The sequence below is a fragment of the Odocoileus virginianus genome, chromosome 10 (assembly GCF_023699985.2).
Source record: "Odocoileus virginianus isolate 20LAN1187 ecotype Illinois chromosome 10, Ovbor_1.2, whole genome shotgun sequence".
Taxonomy (NCBI): domain Eukaryota; kingdom Metazoa; phylum Chordata; class Mammalia; order Artiodactyla; family Cervidae; genus Odocoileus; species Odocoileus virginianus.
In genome coordinates this window covers 30,555,875-30,579,990 of record NC_069683.1, presented here as the reverse complement: position 1 = coordinate 30,579,990, position 24,116 = coordinate 30,555,875, and the positions used below count along the sequence as shown (strand labels likewise).

Genomic DNA, 24,116 nt, shown 5'->3' with positions numbered 1-24,116 from the left:
AGTCACTTGGATTACTTCTTTTTCTTTTTTGAATAGATTTTTAAAATGGAAATAAAGTTAATGTAAATACCTGCACCCTCTAGATCATTTGTTATTGTTACTAGAAGAAGTAAACATTATCAAAAAGTTTGGATTCTCTGAATTCTCTGCCCCTTGTCTTATTTCCCTTCCTCTCTCCAGAGGTAGCCACCTTCATGTGTTTTACTAGTCTTACCTTTACTTTTACTGTATATATATATCCATAAATAATTGTGTTATCTTTTCTATTTTACATAAAGAATCTGCCAGTTGTATCTTTTTGCAACTTCCTTTTTTTCATTGAACATCTTTTGCTTGAAATAATTCTTTTAGGGTAACTTTGTTCAAATGTTTTGATGATGCCTTATTGTTGATACACCATATCCTGGGTACATACTTAGCTAAGTGCCCTGATTCACTACTTTAGGCGAGTAATTTAAGGTTGATGACATCATTACATGATAAACTGACAAGTACATTTATTATGTGTTTATTATATGAGGGAAACTGAGCTTGGTGTTAAGGTCAGATAGGAGAGGTACACAAATGACCCATTCTTGTTTTTGCAATATTTTTAATTTTTTTTCACACCAAAAACATTCTCTATTGGGTGTAGCTGATTAACAGTGTTGTGATAGCGAAGGGACTCAGCCATACATACACATGTATCCATTCTATCCCAAACTCCTCTCTCATCCACTGCCACATGACGATGATAATATATCCCTATTTTAAATGTTATCAGCTAGTTTAAGATAATATATACATACACATAAACATTTTAAAATACATATATGTCTGTATAATATGCCATATACACACACACACACACATACATACATATGTATATGTATACAGGCCAAGGAAGTGTCTGCTGGTTGTATCCAGCAATTTTGTGATCTCTTCCTTTTAGCAACCTCATTAGATGAAAAGTTCTGTGAAGAATCTTTCTTTCACAGCTTCCTTTCGTTGTGAGAATTTTATTTTTAAGTTAGAAATTACTTCTAAAGTAACTTGATCATTCAGACTGAGTTTTAAAAGCACATTCGTGGTGATTGCCATTAATTTAGAAAATGAGTACAACTGTGTTTCAGACTGCTTGTTAGGTTCTGGGATAGTAAACAAATGGTACTGTTCCTATCCTGGAGTTAATTGTGTATTGCAGGTTGCATTGGGGGAGGTTGAGAGGTTGATGTTTTTGGGAAGCCAACTCTGAATTGGAGATAATCCTGCATGAATTTTATTAGAGAGTGCACTTGGGATCACCACTTGTGGGAAAGAAGAGAAGGAAGTAGAATGGGCTGAGGGAGAAACTGTGTTGTGATAGTATCTTAATGAAGGCCTCAGCCAATCCATGTAGGCTATGAAGCTGAGATCACCCTTCAGAGTTATCCTAAGCTGAAACAAAGATGTCTGGCTTTTAGATATGGTCTGTCCCTTGAAGAGCTACGACAGACCTTGAGAGCATGTTAAAGAGCAGAGACATCACTTTGCCGACAAAGGTCCTCTGAAGAGGATCTGACCCTTGGTGAGGCAACTCTTTTCATTAGAGGCAGTTCTGAAGAGAACTGACAGCTGAAGGCTTTCTTTTGGTAGTATGTCTCAGCAGCTGGGACAACAAATCCTTCAGTCCTCAAGGGAGATCTGTGTAGTTGGTGTTACCACAGGGTTCATGGTAGAGAGAGTCAAGATAGATATGTATAAATAAATCATACTATGCTATGGAAGCCCAAAGGAGTGACTACTCATGGGAGTTAGGAAGAGCTTATAGAAGAGATGACATTTGGGCTAGGTGTTTCTTTGTTTTTTTTTTAAACATTTTTATTTTATTTATTTATTTATCTAGGCTGCTCTGGGTCTTCATTGTGGTGTGCAGGCTTCTCTAGTTGTGGTGCGAGGGCAGCATGTGAGATCTAGTTCCCTGACCAGGGATCAGACCTAGACCCCCTGCATTGGGAGCGCAGAGTCTTAGCCACTGGGCCACCAGAAAAGTCCCTGAGCTAGGTTTTGAAGAATGAATTAGTAGGTTGTTTGGTGGGGCTGGGCGGGGCATTTTTTTTCCTGAGTCACTGACATTTCGTAGCAGAATCAGGAAATTGATTTATTTGAAGTGCAAAGGGTTTAATATATTAGCTATTCTTTAATTTCTAGCAATCATGATAAAAATAATGAAGCTGTTTGTAAAATCTTGGTTTGCTTCCATGGGGATAATTTTTTAAAAAACACTTAGAATCCCAGTATGATCAGACTTGAGAGTAAGCCAAGCTCATTCTTGCCAGAACCATAAAGACAGGCTGAGCTTGAGTGAGAAGCTTTTTTTCCAAGAGTCTAAACTGTATTGGCTTTTTTCTTTAGTCTGGAACATGTGAATTTTCTTAATACCCTGCACATGTTCTTGCTTGTTGCTTAGTATCTTCCATCCTAGGATTGAGGGTGTCCATGGGAAATCGGAGGTTAAACTGGGGTGCTACTGCTTATCCCTTCTTTGGCCTTGGGGAAGCTTGTTGAACACCTGATCCTGTTCCCTCATCTGTAAAATACAGGTGGTAAGGCATAACCTCACCTTTTAGAGTTGTTGAGATAACCTGTAAGAGCTTATAAACTGTGAAATATTTCTCAGGATATTTTATATCCTGATATATATATAATCTATATATATATTTATATATATTCTTTATATATATTCTCTCTATATATTATTATATATTTACATATATATAGAATATATATATTCTCTATATATATTCTCTCTATATATTATTATATATTTACATATATATAGAATATATATATTCTCTCTCTATATATATATATAAATATATATAATTCTCAGGATATTTCTCAGGATATTACTACTTAAAATTCCTTTGTGGAGTGTATGTGTGATGCTAGGTTTGTATGTTTAGGATAAGCTATTAGAAATAAAATTTTGATGATTAGAAGTTGTGAATTTGGTCTGTAGAACCTAGTGCCACTGAAACCCGAACTGACAGAAATCTTCTATATGAGGATTTGAGTCCTGACATGTCTGCTCTGTGGAGGATATCAGATTTACATGAATAGATTGCTGTTTATAGGGTTGAATAAGAAAATGAATGGCAGATTTAGCATGATAATGGTATTACAACTCAGTTTTTGCCTTATTGGTGATGGGTGAAAAATTTTACTCAGCAGATAAAGGAAAGTGAATTTCTTTTATCTGTAGGGCCTGTGACCCAAGACTGCAGTATGAGAGAACAATCAAAATGAGTTGGTCCAGACATCTGACCCAGCACAACTGTCAGTTCTGAATGAGCTGTTTAGTACTTTCAGGAATTATTTCCCTTGAAAGGGGGAGTCACCAGTTGATATGGTAAAGGTCCAGTTCATCACTTTGTGACACCTGGTAGATTGAAAAGGCAGGAAAATTCAACTACATCTTACTACTGAAGGAGAAATGATGGAATACCTGAAGTACAGCCCCCAGTTCCAAGGAAATGCATTAGAATCATCTGAGGAGGCTTTCAGAATACAAATGCCTCCATTCTAATCCTAGACATTTTGGTTTCTGACTTCTGGAATGGGGTATAGGGGGTTGTAGTTTGAAAAACTTGCATCTAATTCTGATGTGGCCCTCTTAAACTGCTGGTTTCAGTGAGCTCTGTTTAACTGAAGAAGTTATTAAATTCCTGGATGTTGGAATAAAGAACTAAGTGTTGGAAGTTTTTTTCTAGGGGAATATGGAGAGGGGGCAGAATGCTGCTTTCTGTAAAAGTATTTATTTCATCTTTTCCAGTGTTGCACACAGTGTTGTGGGTGTTAGAATACCAAAGTGCTAATGGGACTCCGGAACACTGTGGGCACACCTCAGCATGTTACATTTAATTGTATTATATGAAAGAGGCATATGATTTTACTAGAAGAAAAAGTGCTTCATTATGTGTAAATAATAGAAAGGCCATAATACCTGTCGCAATCTAAAGAAGCATGATTGTCTATTTTCTGAGTTTTAATATTAAAAGTAGTTTACTTAAGGCTTCCCTTGTGGCTCAGCTGGTAAAGAATCTGCCTGCAATGTGGGAGACCTAGCTTTGATCCCTGGGTTGGGAAGATCCCCTGGAGAAGGGAAAGGCTACCCACTCTGGTATTCTGGCCTGGAGAATTCCATGGACTACATAGTCCATGGGGTCTCAAAGAGTGGGATATGGCTGAGTGACTTTCACTTTGACTTTTACTCATTATTTTCTTGTCTGCTGGCAGGAACATGGTAGCAGATGTTTTAAATTTAAGGAAAATTTATTGACCAGGGTGGGGCAGGAACTGTGTACTTCTTTGTAAAACTATACCTTTACCTTGTTTTCATTCCAGTCTAGTGGGGGGAAAACTTTCACTCTGGCCAATGCATTCAGTGACCATGTACATAGTTTGGATAATTTAGGGGGCTCATTCATGTGAAGTGGAGGTTTTGACCAAAAGTTCTGTAATATTGCCAAAAGTAGTAGAAGATAGGTAAGTAGGGGACCATAGAGAATAGTGTTAAGAAGTAATCTCAAAAAGAATATCAGGGCACCAGAATCTCTCAGGTTTAGAGATGGGAGGGGGGGTATACATAGTTTGAAGAACAGTATTACAATATTTATATACCAAAAAATACAGGGGGAAACTTTTTACAGTGCAAACTGTTGAAAATAAAGCCTGACAAAAAATTTAGCTTCTCAGATTGGGATAACAGAATGTCATTGTAATTTTTAAGGAGTAATCTGCATAACTTCCTACATGGGGCATACCGAAATAGGGCATAGTAGACCTGATGTCTTTATTAAAGGGGGGCTTACGTTTTAAAAAGGTCAAAAAACATTGTTTTAAAGGGATGGTTGTGGGTGCGACATAAGGTTTAATTTCACATTATGGTACTGATTCAATTTAGCTCAGTTTTACAAAGTCTGTTTTATCATATAAAGTTTTAGGATATTGAACAAGAGTGAACATTGTGTTACAGTTTGAATAGGCCTAATTAAATTTGTAGAATGATACATTTTCTGAAAAAATTCCACTGCATTTTATGGTCTTTAAAAAGTGATTTTTTTTTTTTCTTTCCAGCTTTTTTAAGATTTTGAAGATGTTTAATAAGTCATTTGGAACACCCTTTGGGGGTGGCACTGGTGGCTTTGGCACAACTTCAACATTTGGGCAGAGTAAGTTTTAAAAAATAACAAATGAGGGAGAGAAATCTTAAGCTGTTATTAAGAACAAATCCACTCCAGTAGTTTTAGGTAGGAATTAATTTATACTTTGATCTTTATAATAACTTGAAAAATGACCAGGATAAAATCTTGTTAAAATTTTCTAAAAAATAGAAATAAATTTTGAGTTTTCTTGGTTTTCTGATCCTTAATAGAATGTACTTACTGTTATTAAGTGGCTCTTTTATCAGAAAGTTATAATTTGTTACTAATTTTCAGACCAGGAAATTCTTTTTTAAACATTGACCTGGTTTAGATTTTATTTTGATTCTGGAATTTGTTTTATCAGATACTGGATTTGGCACTACTAGTGGAGGGGCGTTTGGAACATCTGCATTTGGTTCTAGCAACAATACTGGAGGCCTGTTTGGAAATTCACAGACCAAACCAGGTAGGGATTTTATTTGGAATACAATTTGTTTATTCATATCTGGTATAGGATTTCATTTAGTGACTCCAATCTGTGTAACTCCCCCCCCCCCCCCCCCCTTTATCTCTCCAGGAGGCTTATTTGGTACCAATTCATTTAGCCAGCCAGCTACCTCCACAAGCACTGGCTTTGGGTTTGGCACATCAACAGGAACATCAAATAGCTTGTTCGGAACTGCAAGCACAGGAACCAGCCTCTTCTCATCCCAAAACAATGCCTTTGCACAAAATAAGCCATCGGGCTTTGGGAGTAAGTAGTAAATCTTTGGCCTTCTTCCTCTAACAGTTTGATTTTCTTATCGAATGTGTTCTCTCTTCTCCTTTTCCCTGTGTTCAAACACCCTCTCTTCTCACCAGACAGCAAAAACATGGGGAGAGGAAAACTTCAAAATATACGGAAAAGTTTAATAGGCTGGGAAGGGAAGGGGTTATATACATCTCTCCATGAATGGAAGTCTGAGGAGGACTGGTATTTAAGGAATATGCGGAGGAAGAGGCACCTGATACAGAATGACCAGAGAATAAGATGAAAGGCCAGGTCAGAGTACTTTATAGGTATCAAGAAGGAAGAATTTCAAGGAGAATGTGTGTAGTCAACCATAATATACAGCAGGGGCACCTTCTTCCTTTGTTTCACTTCTGGTTTGAAGAGACTAATGCAGAAACGATAAGTACTGGATGTGACATAGTTGTCTCCATTCCTTAGCCACGGGCAATGTATTTAATTGGTGGCTTCTTTCATTTTAAGTCTAAATGTGGCCCAGGGATACTTCACACAGTTCTTTGAGGCAAAAACGCTGCTAGTAGCACAGGTGTGCCCTGTGAGTTGATGCCATTCTGCCACTAGTATGGCAGAATGAGTAAGTTAATCAGCTATCATTTCATAAAGGGAAAGTTCTTTGAGGGTATGTTGAAATACCTAACCATGAGGGTATAAAATGCATTCTAAAATACTCATTCAAAAGAGATGTGCCTGTTTACTTTAAACTATGTTTTAGGACATGTTTTTAGAAAAGAAAGTTGACTGCTTGTGAGAAATCACATTCCTCTTAACTTGATGTTAGGATGTTACTGTATTGGCAGATAACTTTGTATTGCTTACTGCTATTTCTGGTACCATGTGTATAATTTCTTTAGAAGTAGTATTTTTTTTCCCAATTATCTTTATTAGTTGGAGGCTAATTACTTTACAATATTGTAGTGGTTTTTGCCATACATTGACATGAATCAGCCATGGATTTACATGTGTTCCCCATCCTGAACCTCCCTTCCACCTCCCTCCCCATCCCATCCCTCTGGGTCATCCCAGTGCAGAAGTAGTATTTTGTATTCAGAAAAATATATTCCTTAGATAGCAGTTACATTCTCTGTTATGTAATTATTTAAAACTCAGCTTTTTGGAAAAGTAGATTTACTTCTGTAGATGATCAACATGCCTACTGATTTTTCTAAATTATTTTTCTGGGTTAAATTTTGAATTAACCTATGTTTACCCTAATTGGACCATTTGTATGTTTCAATGTTGTGATAAGATATCATCAAGAAGACAAGTTCATTCAGCTTATGGTCTTACCAAGAGAAATGAGATAAAATATTTGATGAAACAGAGTATTGTTTCTTTCAGCTTGTTGTGTGAGTATGCCCATGAAGGCCTTTATGGACACTTAGCTGACTAAGCGATTCAGATTTTGTTTTACTTCAGAGTTTTGAGCCTAGAACTAACTCTGTGTGTGTGTGTGTGCGTGCACACACAATATCTCTTGAAGGTACTTGCTTGAGAGATTTGAAAGTAATGCTGTTCTAATGCCACAGCCCAATTCCAAGATAGCTTACAGATTCTTAAATTCTTTACTGTTACCGTCCCATTTTTCTTTCTAATTTATAGATTTTGGAACAAGTACCAGCAGTGGGGGACTTTTTGGAACTACAAATACCACCTCTAATCCTTTTGGTAGCACATCTGGCTCTCTCTTTGGGCCAAGTAGTTTTACAGCTGCTCCTACTGGGACTACTATTAAGTTTAACGTAAGTATTTTCCAGTCTTTGTGGAGTATTTTTGTCTCCTGTATATTTTTTTGCAGGATGATTATAAAGTTTCCTCTCTTTCCAGTTATGCATAGGTTAGTCTCACTCTTCCTGAAATGTGTTAAGAACAGTATCTGGTAATAGTTGTAAATCCCATGGACAGAGGAGCCTGGTGGGCTATAGTCCGTGGGTTCCCAAGAGAGTCCGGTATGACTTAGCAACTAAACAACAAGACAGGAAAAATCATGAAACATAAATCTAGGTTATAGTTTATGTTTGAATTATAATCAGACCAGTTAAATTTGTATTTATAAAGTTGATTAAAGTAGCTAGCATCAGGAGTTCCCTGATGGCTTAGTGGTTAGGATTCCAGGTTTTCACTGTCATGGCCTGGGTTCAGTCCCTTGTCAGGGAACTGAGATTCTGCAAACCACCCCATGGCCAAAAAGGGGAAAAAACTAGTACAGGGTTCAACTTGTATTTACAGTGTTCATAATTGACCTTTGAATGATCGGATATTCTTTATAGAAATAAAGAATGATAGGGCAAATTGTAAAAATCACTGAAAGTAAGGACTCTTTAAGGAGCTATATGGTATATCTCAGTATTCCATGTGCCAATTAGAAATAAACTTTTTGTTGGTGAAATGGCAGATTGAGGCAATAGAGTTTAGTGTTTTCTTCAGCTTTTTTGAGAGAATTTGGATAGAGAAATGAATGATTTGGATAGAGAAATGAAAGATTTTGTTTATGAAAATCTATGGACTACCACTTGATGCGATTGCTTGGGAGATACTTAGGATAGGCTGGCAGTGCAGTTAGCCTAATGGAAATCTCTGGCAAAAATAGGGATTGGAAAAAGTTGTTAAAATTTACTCCAGAAAATAAATAATTTCTTAGGCAAAGTAGTGAATTCATATTGCTGAAGTTAGAATCTTGAATTTAAAGTTAAATGTAAATGATAGTGAAAAATATTGTCTGTTGTCTCTTGGAAAGTACAGTGATTGAGGAGACTGACATTACAAGTAGGAATCTTTAGTTACTAGTACCTTTGCCTCATAAGCTTATAGGAGGAAAAACCAGGCTTCCATATTTCTTAAATGCAACAATAGTCATAAAGCAGACACTTCAGAGCAGAATAGGATTTAGAACTCAAGAGATAGAGGTTAAATGTATGTATTAGGTAAATTGGATAAAGCTTTCTTTATGCGTATATTATTAAGTATGTTTTAGTAGATAATTGGATGGCTTGGTTATGGGATTAATCTCTGGATTGTTTTTTTGTTGTTGTTGTTTTTTATTCTCTGAATTTTTGATAACGGTTACTGAGATTGACTTACATAATAATCTTAATAAAAGGTGAGATTAGAAATGCAAAGTATTTAATCAAGCACTGTTAAAACTGTCTTGTTCAATAAAAGACCTAGGGAACTGGTTATAGAGTTCAGTAGTTGAAGAATTGTGTCTGAGACAGTAGGGTTATAGAGCTTGAACTTAAACATCTGGTTTAGACTTTCAGATTTACCTTTATCTTCCTTTGCAGCCTCCAACTGGTACTGATACTATGGTTAAAGCTGGAGTGAGCACTAACATCAGTACCAAGCACCAGTGTATTACTGCTATGAAAGAATATGAAAGCAAGTCACTAGAGGTCAGTAAAATGCATTAAAGATTATCACCCTAACCTTTTGATTCTGTTAGGGAGCAGCTTTTTTAAATGTTTCTGATTATGTTTTAGGATTTATGTAGAAAACTAACATTAACCAGTTTTTTAAAATTAATATATTATTTATCAGTTATTTTAAACAAGGATGATATTCATCTTGTATGTACCAGTATAATAGTCTACTCTGATTGGGTCCTCATACTACTCTGGGCAGTGTATGCACATGCATGTGTTTTTAGTAAACTCATGCAAACTCATAAGTATGTAGCATAGTAAGTTTTACTAAGTGAATACATCCATGTAGTCGGGCTACCAGCATCCCTAATGTCCCCTTTGGCCCTGCCAGAAGTCACCGTCCTCCCCTCCCAGAGGTAACCACTATCCTGACTGCCCATGTTTTGCCCATTTTTGAACTATACATAAATGGGATCTTGTGTGCTCTTAAGTGTGTCTGTCAAGATTGTGTGGTTTATCCGTTTTGCATAAGGTTGTTCATTCTGGCTGTGTAATTGTTTGTTGTACATTTTAACTGTCATCTCTGATTGTCTTCTGTGCTTGCTTCTTTGGAGTATACAGAAACACACTTGCGAGACAGAACTGTTAAACTTTGTTGCTTCTTTTCCTAAGCTTTCTGAATTTCTCAGTATCCTCCATCTTTTAATCAGCTAATCTTCACATTTGGGCTGTAAGTAGATAGGACTATCATCTAAATGAAAGTATTATTGTCTATCATCTAAATGAAAGTATTGTCTATAAAAGAAAATTGAAATTAAGATGTGGTTGGTTGTTTGGCCTGTAGTTTTCATGGTAATTATGGTATGGATTTTAATGTCCTTATATGCCACTGAAAATATTTTTCTATAATTATAATAAGTTAACCATTCCATAGTTTTCTGTTTTAAATCCTGGTTCCTATTTGAACATAGAAATTGAATACTAAATTCGAGTCTTTAGTCTCCTAAATAACTTTTGACTATGTATAGATTTGGAAAATGTTTTCCCTTACTCTAGGAGCTTCGTTTAGAGGATTATCAGGCCAACCGGAAAGGCCCACAGAACCAGGTGGGAGCGGGTACCACAACTGGCTTGTTTGGGTCTTCTCCAGCCACCTCCAGTGCGACAGGACTCTTCAGCTCTTCCACAACAAATTCAGGCTTTGCTTACGGTCAGAACAAAACAGCCTTTGGAACTAGTAAGCATTTAACATCATATTGGGCCCTTTTTAGGAGGAATGGACAACTAAAAGTAATACATAATTGCCATTTTTTGTTAAGTGCTATGGAGAAAAATGATTCAGGGGTCCTGAAGAATAGGAAATAACCTGATATGTCTGTATGGGTGGGGAGAAATAATAGTATTAAGTGTATATGGTTAAGAAGGGCTTCGCTGATAGGTGAAGTTTGATCAGTGACTTGTCTGAAGAAGATGAAAGATAAAGCTATACAGATTTCTGGGGGAATTCCAGCCAGAGGAAACTAGAAGTCTAAAAATCCTGAGTTTTTGCCAAATAGGAGAGGACAAGGGGAAGTACTGGCGAATGTAAGGAACTTCATAGGGCTTTGTGGGCCAGTGTCAAGATTTGAATTATTGAGTCTGGAAGCCATTAGAGGGTTCAGGTAAAGCGTATGATTATGAATAAAGGATCATTCTGAAGGCTGCTGTATTAAGCATGTTGAATGTGGGCAGGGGTGGAAACAACTCAGTTAGAAAAGCTGTTGCCCTATCCACATGAAAGGTGATGGGGACTTGAAGAGAAGGGTGCTGTGGTGATTGATAAAAATGTCAGATTCTGAAACAAGTTTGAATGTAGAGCTGATGAGATTTATTTATGAATTGATTTGATGTGGGGTATGAAAGAGGGAAGTCTAGGATGGTTATTAAATTACTTAATGAAAGTATTACCTTTGTGAAAGTTAATACATATATATGATATAAAATTCAAAAAATACAAAAAGTACATCACGAAACATCTTTTTTCACCTCTAGCCACCAATTTGCTCTGTAGAAACAAGCAGGTATTCTTCTATAGAGATACATACACAAATGAATACATATTTAAGTGGCATTTGTATTCTTTGTAGTTTTGGTATTCTTTGATTTAGATTAGTCACATATTCACTAAGTGCTACTATTGTGTTGTATCCTATGCTGGGTACATTGCCATAAAGAGAAAGCCCTGTTCTGAAGAAAAACTCCAACAAGGTTAAAGTACCCACATACATTTTAAGTGTAGTGTGTTATCTTTGTGAAAGAGACAAAAAGCTTTCAGCTCACAAAGGAAGGTTACTTAGCCCAGACTGGGTTCTTAAGATCAGAGTATTAGGTAGGAAATTAGTCTGAGCCAAACCTGGAATTAGGTGAAGGAGGATGAAAAATGAAGTGGTTATCCAGTTTGAGTAGTAAATGAATGTAGGGTAATTTAGGTATGTAATCAATAACAAACTATTGCAGAAACTAGATACTATGAGGCTTGGCATTCTGCCCAGCCCCCCAACCCTCCCATTTATTTTTTCTTATTTTTCTTGAAAGGTACAACTGGATTTGGAACAAATCCTGGTGGTCTGTTTGGCCAGCAGAATCAAACTACCAGCCTCTTCAGCAAACCATTTGCCCAGCCCACAACCACCCAGACCACTGGTTTTTCCTTTGGTAATACCAGCACACTAGGACAGCCAAGCACCAACACCATGGTAAGGAAACAGGTTTTATCTGTAGAACTAAATAATGAGGTTGCTATGTATCTGTCATATAAACTTGGAAAAATGGCAGCTATTATCAATATTCTAAAGAGAACTGACTATTTTAGGATATCTTGTAATCTGGATCACCTTTTTCAGGGTCTATTTGGAGTAACCCAAGCCTCACAGCCAGGAGGTCTTTTTGGGACAGCTACAAACACCAGCACTGGGACAGCATTTGGAACAGGAGCTAGTCTCTTTGGGCAGACCAATACTGGATTTGGTGCTGTTGGTTCGGTAGGTTTTTACATTTCGCTGTAATTTGAAGATGTATATAAAGCTGCTAAAGGCATTTATAAGAAAAATTTGTCTTTTGGGAATTTCCTGGTGGTCCATTGGTTAAGACTCGGTTTCACTGCCCGGGGATTCAATCCCTTGTTGTGGAACTAAGATCCCATAAGCCACATGGCACAGCCAAAAAACAAAAAAAAAACACAAAATAAAAAAATGGAATGCTGAATTTAAGAAAAGCAAAATCTGTCTTTCCAGCATTTGGGGGGAGTAATATTGTATGATTTGATACTGATAGTAACTGAAAGCTATTTAGTACCAGAAAATAGGTAACTTTATAATTGGTTTATTTTCAGAAAGTAGGTTCTTTTTGAAACTTCTTTGTCTCCTGAACTAACCACACCCGTTGGCTAAATTGTTGAGTCTAAGTTGAGATGCTTTTGCCCTTAAAATCAGATCATTTTAAATTCCTGTTTCTACCTTCTGTTTTGGGTGATAAGTTGGTATCATATTTGGTAATTACATATTTTTGGTGTTGATCAAGTTACTAAAATTTTATTCTTAAGGTTTTCATGCTGCTGGAGGGTTAACTGAATTTTTTCTTGTTACGTCATTTAAGGAAAACATTACTATTTAGGAATACACTTGACTTAAAAAACAATAGTAAATACCTTTTAAAGAAACTTGGTGTCTACATTTGTCCATTACAACAAGCTTTGGACTCTATAGTTTAAAAAAAAAAATCACCAAATCATGTGGTGGTTTTCATGGAGATTGAAGTCTGTTATATCTTTTTTGAGGTGAGAAATTGAGAGAATTATCTTTAAAAAACACTTCAGAAAGTTCTTATTTTTTTTTAACAACTTTATTGGGGTGTAATCCACTTGCCGTACAATTCACCCTTTTGAAGTTTAAAATTTTGTGGTTTCTAGCTTATTCACAGATTGTGCAACTATCACCATAATCAATTTTAGAACATACTTGTCACCCTAAAAAGAAACGTCATCCCCATTAATAGTCACTTCTCATTTTCCCCCAGTCAGTTCAGATCAGCTGTGTATGTATTTGCCTATTCTGTATATTTCATGTAAATGGAATCACATCTTTGGTGACTGATTTCTTTTAATTACCATAATGTTTTCAAGGTTCATCCATGTTGCAGCTTGTTTAAATTTTTTACTATAACTCTTTTTGCTGGCATATTGAATACATGATAACATTTTTGTTACCAGGTAAAAAATAATTTGATTGCCTTGTTATTTTTTTCTTTGTCTCACTGAAATACTACGTTTGGTCAGGTGTTATCATTAACTTCTCAGGCTAGGAGCATTCTGTCTTGTTAATCTTGCTCAGATTAGATACTTTTCTAAGAGTCGTTATTCATCCTTATTCATACCTTTTTCATAAAAATTACGACATCTTCTCTCCCTTACCACACACCCAGTCCAATATACCTGGTCTATCTATTTACTATTTAGAGTATGTCTTACATACTACTTAAAATTGTCCTGTGTTGTGTTCTTTTTAGACCCTGTTTGGAAATAACAAGCTTACTACGTTTGGAACCAGCACAACCAGTGCTCCTTCATTTGGTACAACGAGTGGCGGGCTCTTTGGTAACAAACCAACCCTGACTTTAGGAACCAATACAAACACTTCCAATTTTGGTACATACAAAAAGCAGGTTTGACTCTCTTAAAGTTACACTGACTATACCACACATCATTCTCCTGATTCATATTATTGGGAATATTTTAAAATTCACAGGTAAGCTCTGGCTTGATAGGAGATTACCAGAGGGAAAAGTTTAAACTCAAGGACTTGGGTTAAGATGCCTAGAAGAGATATAAATTGCCTTAACTAATTTATATTCTTTTGATTCCCTGCTTTGGATAAAATTCAGTATTTAACGGGTGCAGTTAGAGGTATCCTGCAGAATGTTGGTTGTCGAATGGAGGTTGATTATTTTCAAAATAAGAAAACATTTTCATTGGATTACCTCATCAATAATTGAGAAACAAAAAGTGAAGCACATTTGGTTGAGATAACACATTGTTTTAGACCAAGTTCTTTCACACAGGGAGGTAGTGAATAGGTGAGATTTGATGATTCCTTTTTAAACTTTTTGTTGTTGTTGTTGTTTTGTGTTTTGTTGTTTTTTGAGATTTGATGATTCTTATTGAAAGTTAAAGCCTTTCTGATTTGAGGGATTGTTCAGTAGTTTTTCTATAGTTGGCAAAAATGTTTTATTTTGAATACACATTCATTGGGGAAAAAATTGGACAATAGCAGGTAAGATTGAAGACAGAAAAACGAACCTTAAACTACTCTCCAGAGACATGCTGAAAATTTTTTAATTTGTTTAATAGAAACATTTCTCTTATTTTAACTATAACTACCTAAGTAAGCTTTCAAACAGATTCACCATATTTTGAGTTAAATCAGTCATGGAAAGTTCATTTCTTTACCAAAGGAAATAGTGATTGAAATACTTGTTTAAAGTATTTCATGTACCAGACATAACATTAGGCTCTGGATATTTTGTGGGAGATGAGTACAAACTGGTTAATGGTTATTTGCCTTAAGTCAGCAGTTAAATTTTTTCCGTGAGTTTTTAAAATGATCTTGTACTGGAAAAAGAGGCTGCATTAAATATCCATTGGAATGGTATATGTTTTCATGGAAAGAGGAACCGTGTGAACGGGATAAATAAGTCTTTATCAGGTACCAGTTCTTAAATTAATGTATTAATATTTGATTTGATTTTTATAACCCCTTTCATTGTTATACAGTGTGAAGAGTGAAGTTGTTCATTCACTCCTAGTAATGTTTATCATTCTGCCTATAGACTTTCTACCTTTTTGTCTGTACTCTATGAATAAAGAATGGTCTTGAGACAGTGGACTTGGTTAGCATGGATATCAGTTTTGTGTATTTGTTTCTTATCTATGAAATAAGATAAGAAAGATACTTAAGGGTTAAATCAGTGTTTTTCAGCCTTTTAAAATCACTGTCACTCCCTTTTCCCCAGGGATCCTTTGTAGACGTTTTTCCCCCTTATTAATCATCTTCTCACTTAATGAAATTTTAATACCAGGTATATACTGTATAATCTGTTTATGTACTGTGGCTCTTCAGAAGACCATAAACCATTTTTAATTGAGGATAATTGCTTTACAATGTTGTGTTGGTTTCTGCCATACAACAACTTGAATCAGTTGTAAGTATATATTATGCCCTCCCTCTTGAACCTCCCTCCCACCCCAACTGCATAAACTATTTTTTATCTGTGATTTTTTTTGTCCCCCTTAAGAGATAATTTTGTTCCCTTTGAAAAGGCTTGTTTTTTGGTAGCACACTTGATGTTCAGAATTAAATATATTTTCTGACAAGGTATTTGTGTAGACTACTTGATTTAGAAATGAAAACTCATCTTTATTTGATGTGCCTCACTAACTTATGTGCTAAATTGTCCTTTTTTTAAAAAAAAAATCCTTAATGCTGACCTAGTGCCTGGCATAGAGTAGGTGCTCATTAAGAATTTATTAATGAATAAGCCCTGAGAGGAAAGACTCCCAAGGAATACAGATTGCTGGGTGACAGGTTTTGTTTTACTCTTGGGTGAACTTAATCATTCCATTACCACCCTAGAGGGATCCAGATCTAAGTGAGACTTTCTTTGATGTTTCTCTTGTCTTGGAAAGCTGTCAGTTTGATGTTTTGGGCAGAGATATTCTTCTGATTTGGAAATAAGTCATATAACAAACCTGGAAATGGAATAAGGTTGCACGAAGATTCGTAGCATTGTTACTTCATTGTTAGTTGCATGTTACCCAGTATGGGATTGTATTTCATTATGGTAATGATAAATCCAGAGTTGAAAAGGTTGGAATACTTGCTACAATTGATGTTGCCACACCCTTAAGTCATTCTTTAGAGTCATCTGTTCCTTTTCTTACTAATTATTCCTAACAAGGACTAGTTTAAGATTGAGTATATGTAAAATTGGAACGATACAGAGAAGATTAGCATGGCCCCTACGCAAGGATGACATGCAAATTCGTGAAGTGTTCCGTATTTTTAAAAGAAAAAAGAAAAAAAAAGATTGAGTATATGACAGTGTCAGTTTCTGAATGAAAGGAATAGAATACAATTGTTTTAGGAGAGAAATTACAGGCAGGATGTCAGCACTGGTGAGCAACAGTTTAGAGAGGTTGAAGATCTTTTGAGTATTGATCTTTAACCTTTTTAAAAAATTGATACATAATTGACATTACATTGGGGGGCCTGGCATACTGTGATTCATGGGGTCACAGAGAGTTGGACACGACTGAGCGACTGAACTGAACTGACATTACATTACATTTCAGATGTTCAATGTAATGGTCAAATATTTGTATATATTGTGAAATGTTTATCATCATCAATAGAAATTTTTTTTCTTGTGATGAAAATTCTAAGATCTCCTACTCAGTTCAGTTCAGTCACTCAGTCGTGTCCGACTCTTTACAACCCCATGGGCTGCAGCACGTCAGGCCTCCCTGTCCATCACCAACTCCCAGAGTTTACTCAGACTCATGTTCATTGAGTCAGTGATGCCCTCCAACCGTCTCATCCTCTGTCATCCCCTTCTTCTGCCTTCAGTCTTTCCCAGCATCAGGGTCTTTTCCAATGAGTCAGTTCTTTGCATCAGATGTCCAAAATATTGGAGTTTCAGCTTCAGCATCAGTCCTTCCAGTCCTTCAGGACCGATTTCCTTTAGGGTGGACTGGTTGGATCGCCTTGCAGTCCAAGGATCTCTCAAGAGTCTTCTCCAATACCACAGTTCAAAAGCATCAATTCTTCGGCGCTCAGCTTTCTTCATAGTCCAACTCTCACATCCATACATGACTACTGGAAAAACCATGTATACCTACTCTCTTAGCAACTTTCAGATATGCAGTGCAGTATTTTAAACTATAGTCAGCATGCTATGTCTTAAAATCCCAGGAATTTGCCCCTTTTGATTCTCTTTCACCCATTTTGCCTATCACCCACCCTCTGCCTCTGGCAACCACTGATCTGTTCTCTGTATGGTGAGCTTATTTTTCCTGGTGGTGATTTTGTTTTTTAACATTCCACAAATAAGTGAGAACACTTGTCTTTGTCTTGTGTCACTTATTTGTATTTTATTTTCTTTGCCTTGCTTAATTCACATAGCATTATGCCCATAAGGTCTCTCCATGTTACACAGATGCAAAGTTTTCTTTGTATTTTGTGGCTAAACAATATTTTGTTACACATATATACCATGTTTTCTTTACCCATTCATCCATTGATATGCACTTAGATTGCTTCCATATCTTGGCTATAGTAAATAATGCTGCTGCAAATATTGAGGTACATATTTCTTTTCAAATTAGTGTTTTCGTTTTCTTTGGGTGTGTGCCCAGGAGTGGAATTGCTGAATTGTATGGTAGTTCTATTTTTAATTTTTTGAGGACCTTCCATACTATACTGTTTTCCATCATGGCTGCACCATACATTCCCACCAACATTGTAAGAAGGATCCACCTTTCCTCCACATTCTCACCAGCACTTATTTGTTGTCATTTTAGATAGTAGTCGTTTTGACAACAGTGAGGTGATGTCATTGGCTTTGATTTGCATTTCACTGGTGATTAGCTATGTTATCTTCTCATGTACCTGTTGGTCATCTGTATGTAGTATTTAGAAAGACGTCCGTTCCTGTCCTCCTTGCATTTTTTTAATTGGATTTTTTTTGCCAATAATTTGTGTGAATTCTTTATGTAGTTTGAATTTTAGCCACGTATCATATATATGATGTGCAAATATTTTCTCCTGTTCAGTAGATTGCCTTTACATTTTGTTGTGGTTTCCTTTTCTGTGTAGAAGCTTTTTAATTATAGTCCCACTTACTTATTTTTCTTTTGCCCTTGCTTTTAGTGTCAGATCCAAAAATCATGACCAAGACAGATATAGAGAAACTTACCCGCTATGCTTCCTTCTAGGAATTTTATGATTTCAGATCTTGTGTTCAGGTCTTTAATCCATTTTGTTTATGGTGTAAGATAATGGTCCAGTTTTATTCTTTTATGTGTGATTGTCCAATTTCTCCAATGCCATTAATTGAAGAGACTGTCCTTTCTTTATTGTATATTCTTGGCTCTTCTGTTGTAAAGTAACTGTTGATTAATTGTTCTTAGTTTTAAAGTTGTTTTGAAATAACTGAGTTGATAAGCTTTTGTCAGTGAGAATCTGGAAATGTGTGGTATAAACAGTGTAAGTTGGGACTTATTTCCCTCCTGTGGGTTTGAGGTAGTTCACGAGTATCTTGTTTGCTGCTGTGGGACTGGAAGATCTTTTTTGGTAAAATTTTAACTCAGAAAAACAAAGAACATCTCCAGTATATATTCTGGTTTTTTTGTTTTGTTTTGTTTTAAAGAAAATTGATTGTGCTTGAGCAGGCAGTACTCCATTTTGTGGCATAGCTATTAAGACAGTTGTAAAGATTTAATGAATGTATGAATTAAATATATTAGAAGTATGTCAGATTACTTTCTTGGATTTTTAAATGTCTTTATTAATATGTTTTTAACTGTTTAAACTTTTTTTCTTAGCATTTTTAATTTAGATGTAAATTCAAAACTGGCATGACACAGTAAAATATTCTTAGTTCGTGACACTGATATGTATTCCAAAACACTTTATTCTAATATGTTTTGAACTTGTTCACCTCCACGATACCTTTATAAAAGACTTCAAATGTTTCACAAACAGAATTTGCTGGCCAGTGATTAGTTTTTCCCTCTTATCAAAAGAAATTAATGGTATGTTCGTTAGCTGTTTTGTTGATGTTTAGCTCCAAAAGGAGCACAGAAAGTGTGGACATATGTGAACAAGAGAGAAATAATAGCAGCAGTAGAGTGATATGATGTACGTGCCTTTGTGGGGAGACCTGTGGATTTTAGAAGGGAATCACAGGATTTTCTGTAAACAATGGATCACAATGAAAGGGTGGTTTTGTTCAACTCTCCATCACCTCTGACAATGAAATAATTCTACTCAAAGATATTCATAGATATTATTCGTTATCTTTTTTTTTAATATTAGCTAGCTGAGTCCTTCTGTGCTCCTATAAGTTGATTGAATTTGACGCCATTAAAGCTTCTCAATGTGTGATTACAGCCACACATTACTATTCATACAAGGTCCCATCTATTCAAAACAAATCCTGCTGTAGAAATTTTTATAGGCAATCTTCACTTAGCAAGAATCTTTAGGTTCAGTGAAGTGTCTTGGTTGACTGTCTTATTTTTCAGTGAAAATTTGAGGGAATTATTTTTCTTCTATTAATTAAGCATGAAGCATAGAATGCAGGCTTTGAGAGGACTTTTCTTGTGGTCCAGGGATGCGGGTTTGGTCTGTGGTCAGGGAGCTAAGAATCCCACATGCCAAGCTGCACCTGAGACCTGAGGCAGCCAAATAAATTAACTAAGTTTAAAAAGAACAATGGAGGCTTTGAGTCTTACAAAGGGAATGTTCCGCAAGCTCAAGCACAATCACTTTGCTTTAATATTGGGTATTATCCTATACTGAATTAAGTCTAAAATGTAATTAAGTAAATAGGAAGACTGGGGGTCTATTTATGGTTATAAAAAAATTTTTTTTCCTGCCATTTAGGATTTCTAAATGTCAAAAAATGAAAGGATGCAAAACCTATGGTCAGACTGCTTTGTTTTAAATTCCCTTGTATAGGAAATTGAGAATTGTGTTAAAGTACAGTGTACTCACTCTTTTGTCCTTCTAGGATTCGGCACAAATACCAGTGGGAATAGTATTTTTGGAAGTAAACCAGGACCTGGCACTCTGGGAACGGGGCTTGGTGCAGGATTTGGAACAGGTAAGGAATTATACCGTGAGACTTAGCAAGTGATACAACTTGGCTTTCTAGCTGTTGGAACTTAAGACTTCAGTTTGATCATATGTATGAAAAGAAGAGGCCTATAGATTTTCATTTTCACAAACAGATTTATAAAACATTCCCATATGCTTTACCAGGCTTTAAAACACTGGCTCATTTATCTTAGAAGATATATATTCATTCCTTTTCTACAAAATGTTCTCTGATAGTCCTGGTCTCCCTGGGATTTTCAGTACTTAATGTGAGACCTGTCAGTATGATGACAAGTCCCTGAGACCCTGAACTGTTAGTTAAGTAAGCTTTATTACCCTAATAATAATGCAGCAGTAAGAGTACATGCCGAAGTAATTAACATATAGATTGAGGTTTTGCAAGGTCTGTGCATGCTTTTCCATTCTTCTCACTTTGTTAATAGAGCTAAAATGTCAAGCCTTTGTCTCCATTCCTGCCATTGATAATTATTTTTCAATGCCTTTGAAGACGTTGTTCCTTCTACCTGCCCAGCTGTTTTAAACAGTTGGAGAGGGTGATGGTCATAAAATGAGTAAGTGCTTACAGGGTAATTTAAGCATATAGTTTTGTCTACTTCCCCAATTCATCTGACCATAGGTGAGTCATTTAGTTCCAAACCATTTATTTCTGTGTTCTCTGGCCCTATTGTCCAGTTATCTGTAATCTCCTTTGAATAGAACCTCATTTTGTACTCCCTGAACTGTTTCCCTTTGTTTTCTTTTTAAAATAAAAGATATAAGGTCTTAAAAAGTCAGTAACAGAACTAACATGAAAAGCCCACACTTTTCAATAGTGAAGTAACAGCTGTTGAAAGTTAGGCGTGTATATTGTCAGACTTCTTTATATACACTTTCCATATATGTATATACACACATGTATGTTTGTATGCTGTATGTGTTTTATATAGAGAATTTTTGTGATATTCTTGAAAGGAAACCATGTCCTACACCAGTGTTTTTTAAACCAAAGGCTGAGATATATCAGGTGGTACAATATTAATGTACTTGATTGCAACCAGCATTCTTTAAAATGAACTAGAATTAAAAAATCATTGTATATTGCAAGGTTAAATATTGATTTAACTTTTAGTTTTATGTATGTGTGTGTTATGGGTCTCAGTGTATTTCATATTATGTGCTGTGGTCAAAAATGTTTCAAACTGAAAGCAGCTTCCTTATTCTGCTTTTTTTTTTTCATTTCCCATGACATTTGGGGCATATATTTTTTCTTTGGGTTGATAATATGTATATCTAACCCATTTCTTTAAAAGTATCTATTAAGTGTTCCATTGTGTGCATGTATATATATACACACGCACATAACACATGAGTACTTACATATACCATAATTTAACTTTTTTCCTGCTGATGGTCATTTGAATTATTTGATTTTATTAGCAGTGTGGTAGTGAAGATCTGTGTTATGTAATTTTGTGTATGGTAGTGTTACTCTAGGATTGAGTTGGGAATTGTCAGAATATACACATATTTTTGAATTTTGGTCAGTCTTGCTAATTTTAATTTGCCTTCCACAAAGAATGCCAGTTTGCATTTTTGCCCATATTTTATAAAAATGCTCCCTTTTTCTTACCCTTTCCATATTGTTTGTTTTCTTCTTTGTGTGAATGATAGTGAAAGGTGGTAGTTCTAATTTGCACTGTGCTGATTACCAGTGAGGGATACCTTTGTGTATGTTTCCTGGCTGTTTGCATCTTTCAGTTCTCTATTTATATTTGATCTTCGTTTACTTTTGATAATGTTTTATATACTGTGGATATTAAATCTTTTTGGTTCTATGGAAAACTTTTTGAGCTTTTGAGTTTACTCAAATTCCACAACATATTTTGCAAGAAATGAAAACTAAAAATCTGTGGGGTTTTGTACAGTGTGTTCCTTAAACTTAAGCAGAATATAACTCCTGACATTAGTGTTCTTGTCTAATCCCAGAGGAAAGATTAAGCTTTGGTGTGGGCTTTTTCAAGGTAGTTTTGACTCTAGTTTATGAACTGTAAACCTAAGCTTGGATAATGTCTGTTACCAGATTTTTCCACTCTGTCTTTATCATTTAATTTTGTTTATGGTATCTTAATGTACCAGTTTTATTTTTATGTGGTCAGAAGTTGTCATTCTCTCCACTTTGGTTTCTGGGTTTTGCAGACTGTGATTTGCAGTACTTTATTCTGTTGTACAAGATTGTAAAGTGGTCTGTAAGTTTTTTCTTGTTGCTGTTGTCTTCTGTTCCACGTGATGTAATATCTTAGTCTTTTTGTTTGTTTGAATATATTTGGTTTTCCTTGAACAATTGAGCCTCGCAGACAGTGAATCTCATTTTCATTGCTGTTACATAGTCCTAATTGATGCCTTGCCCATAGAAACTAAAAACCAATTACAATCAATAAAGAACTTTACACCCCAATCATAGCACCAATAGATGATATAGGGAAACGAGAATTGTGATCACTGAGTACACACTATTGAAATTCTTTGATGGTTACATCTGCTAAGGCAGGCTTTTGTCTTTGAGAGGAATGTGTCTAGAGACTATTAGGTATGCGTACCCTCATTAGTGAATTCTGCATTGCATGATACCACAATTAGAATAACATTGTAGCTTTGGACTATGTTTTAGGGGAAGTGAAAGTTACTCAGTTTTGTCTGACTCTTTGCAACCCCATGGACTATATATAGTCCATGTAATTCTCCAGGCCAGAATACTGCAGTGGGTAGCCTATCCCTTCTCCAGCGAATCTTCCCGACACAGGAATCGAACTGGGGTCTCCTGCATTACAGGCAGATTCTTTAACAACTGAGCTATCAGCTATCATATCAGCAGTTGGAAATGTTCTTTACCAACATTCCCTGTGTTTGAAGGAAACATTAAGCCTTTGACTGTGTGGATCACGATAAATTGTGGAAAATTCTTAAGGAGATGGGAATACCAGACGACCTGCCTCCTGAGAAACCTGTATGCAGGTCAAGAAACAACAGTTAAAACTGGACATGGAACAACAGACTGGTTCCAAATTGGGAAAGGAGTATGTCAAGGTTGTGTATTGTCACCCTGCTTATTTAACTTATATGCTGAGTACATCATTGCAAAATGCTGGGCTGGATGAAGTGCAAGCTGGAATCAAGCTTACCGGGAGAAATATCGATAACCTCAGATATGCAGATGACACCACCCTTATGGCAGAAAGTGAAGAAGAACTAAAGAACCTCTTGATGAAAGAGAAAGAGGAGAGTGAAACAGTTGGTTTAAAATTCAGCGTTTAAAAAACTAATATTGTGGCATCCTATCCCATCACTTCATGGCTAATAGATGGGGAAACAATGAAAACAGCGAGAGACTTTATTTTGGGGGGCTCCAAAATCACTGCAGATGGTGATTGCAGCCATGAAATTAAAAGACAGTTGCTTCTTGGAAGAAAAGCTATGACCAACCTAGACAGCATATTAAAAAACAGAGACATTACTTTGTTGACAAAGGTCTGTCTAGTCAGAGCTATGGTTTTTCCAATAGTCATGTATGGATGTGAGAGTTGGACTATAAAGAAAGCTGAGCACTGAAGAATTGATGCTTTTGAACTGTGGTATTGGAGAAGACTCTTGAGAGTCCCTTGGACTGCAAGGAAATCTAACCAGTCCATCCTAAAGGAAATCAGTCCTGAATGTTCATTGGAAGGACTGATGCTGAAGCTGAAACTCCAATACTTTGGCCGCCTGATGCGAAGAGCTGACTCCTTGGAAAAGACCCTGGTGCTGGGAAAGTTTGAAGGCAGGAGGAGAAGGGGATGACAGAGGGTGAGATGGTTGGATGGCATCACTGACTTGATGGACATGAGTTTGAGCAAAC

The 24,116-nt window shown here is 36.0% G+C and overlaps 1 protein-coding gene and 1 non-coding gene across 4 annotated transcripts in view; both read left to right on the top strand.

Annotated features, from left to right (window-relative positions):
* Positions 1-5,071: 5,071 nt before the first annotated feature.
* Positions 5,072-24,116, top strand: part of NUP98 (nucleoporin 98 and 96 precursor) — a 74,850-nt gene continuing 55,805 nt past the window's right edge. Inside the window, exons 1-10 of one of the 3 annotated variants that reach the window (XM_070473334.1) lie at positions 5,072-5,192; positions 5,530-5,631; positions 5,743-5,919; positions 7,555-7,694; positions 9,237-9,344; positions 10,371-10,551; positions 11,889-12,049; positions 12,197-12,334; positions 13,857-13,920; positions 20,139-20,231. In XM_070473334.1, the coding sequence (XP_070329435.1) occupies positions 5,117-5,192; positions 5,530-5,631; positions 5,743-5,919; positions 7,555-7,694; positions 9,237-9,344; positions 10,371-10,551; positions 11,889-12,049; positions 12,197-12,334; positions 13,857-13,920; positions 20,139-20,231 (1,240 nt within the window). In that variant the 5' untranslated portion in view covers positions 5,072-5,116. Of the gene's footprint in view, positions 5,193-5,529; positions 5,632-5,742; positions 5,920-7,554; positions 7,695-9,236; positions 9,345-10,370; positions 10,552-11,888; positions 12,050-12,196; positions 12,335-13,856; positions 13,996-20,138; positions 20,232-24,116 lie in introns of all 3 variants that reach the window. The other 2 variants (XM_020891117.2, XM_020891116.2) reach the window with 2 other exon arrangements.
* On the top strand, positions 16,307-16,410 carry LOC139037304 (U6 spliceosomal RNA). Its single transcript, XR_011490125.1, has one exon. It is a non-coding gene; the product is annotated as a U6 spliceosomal RNA (small nuclear RNA).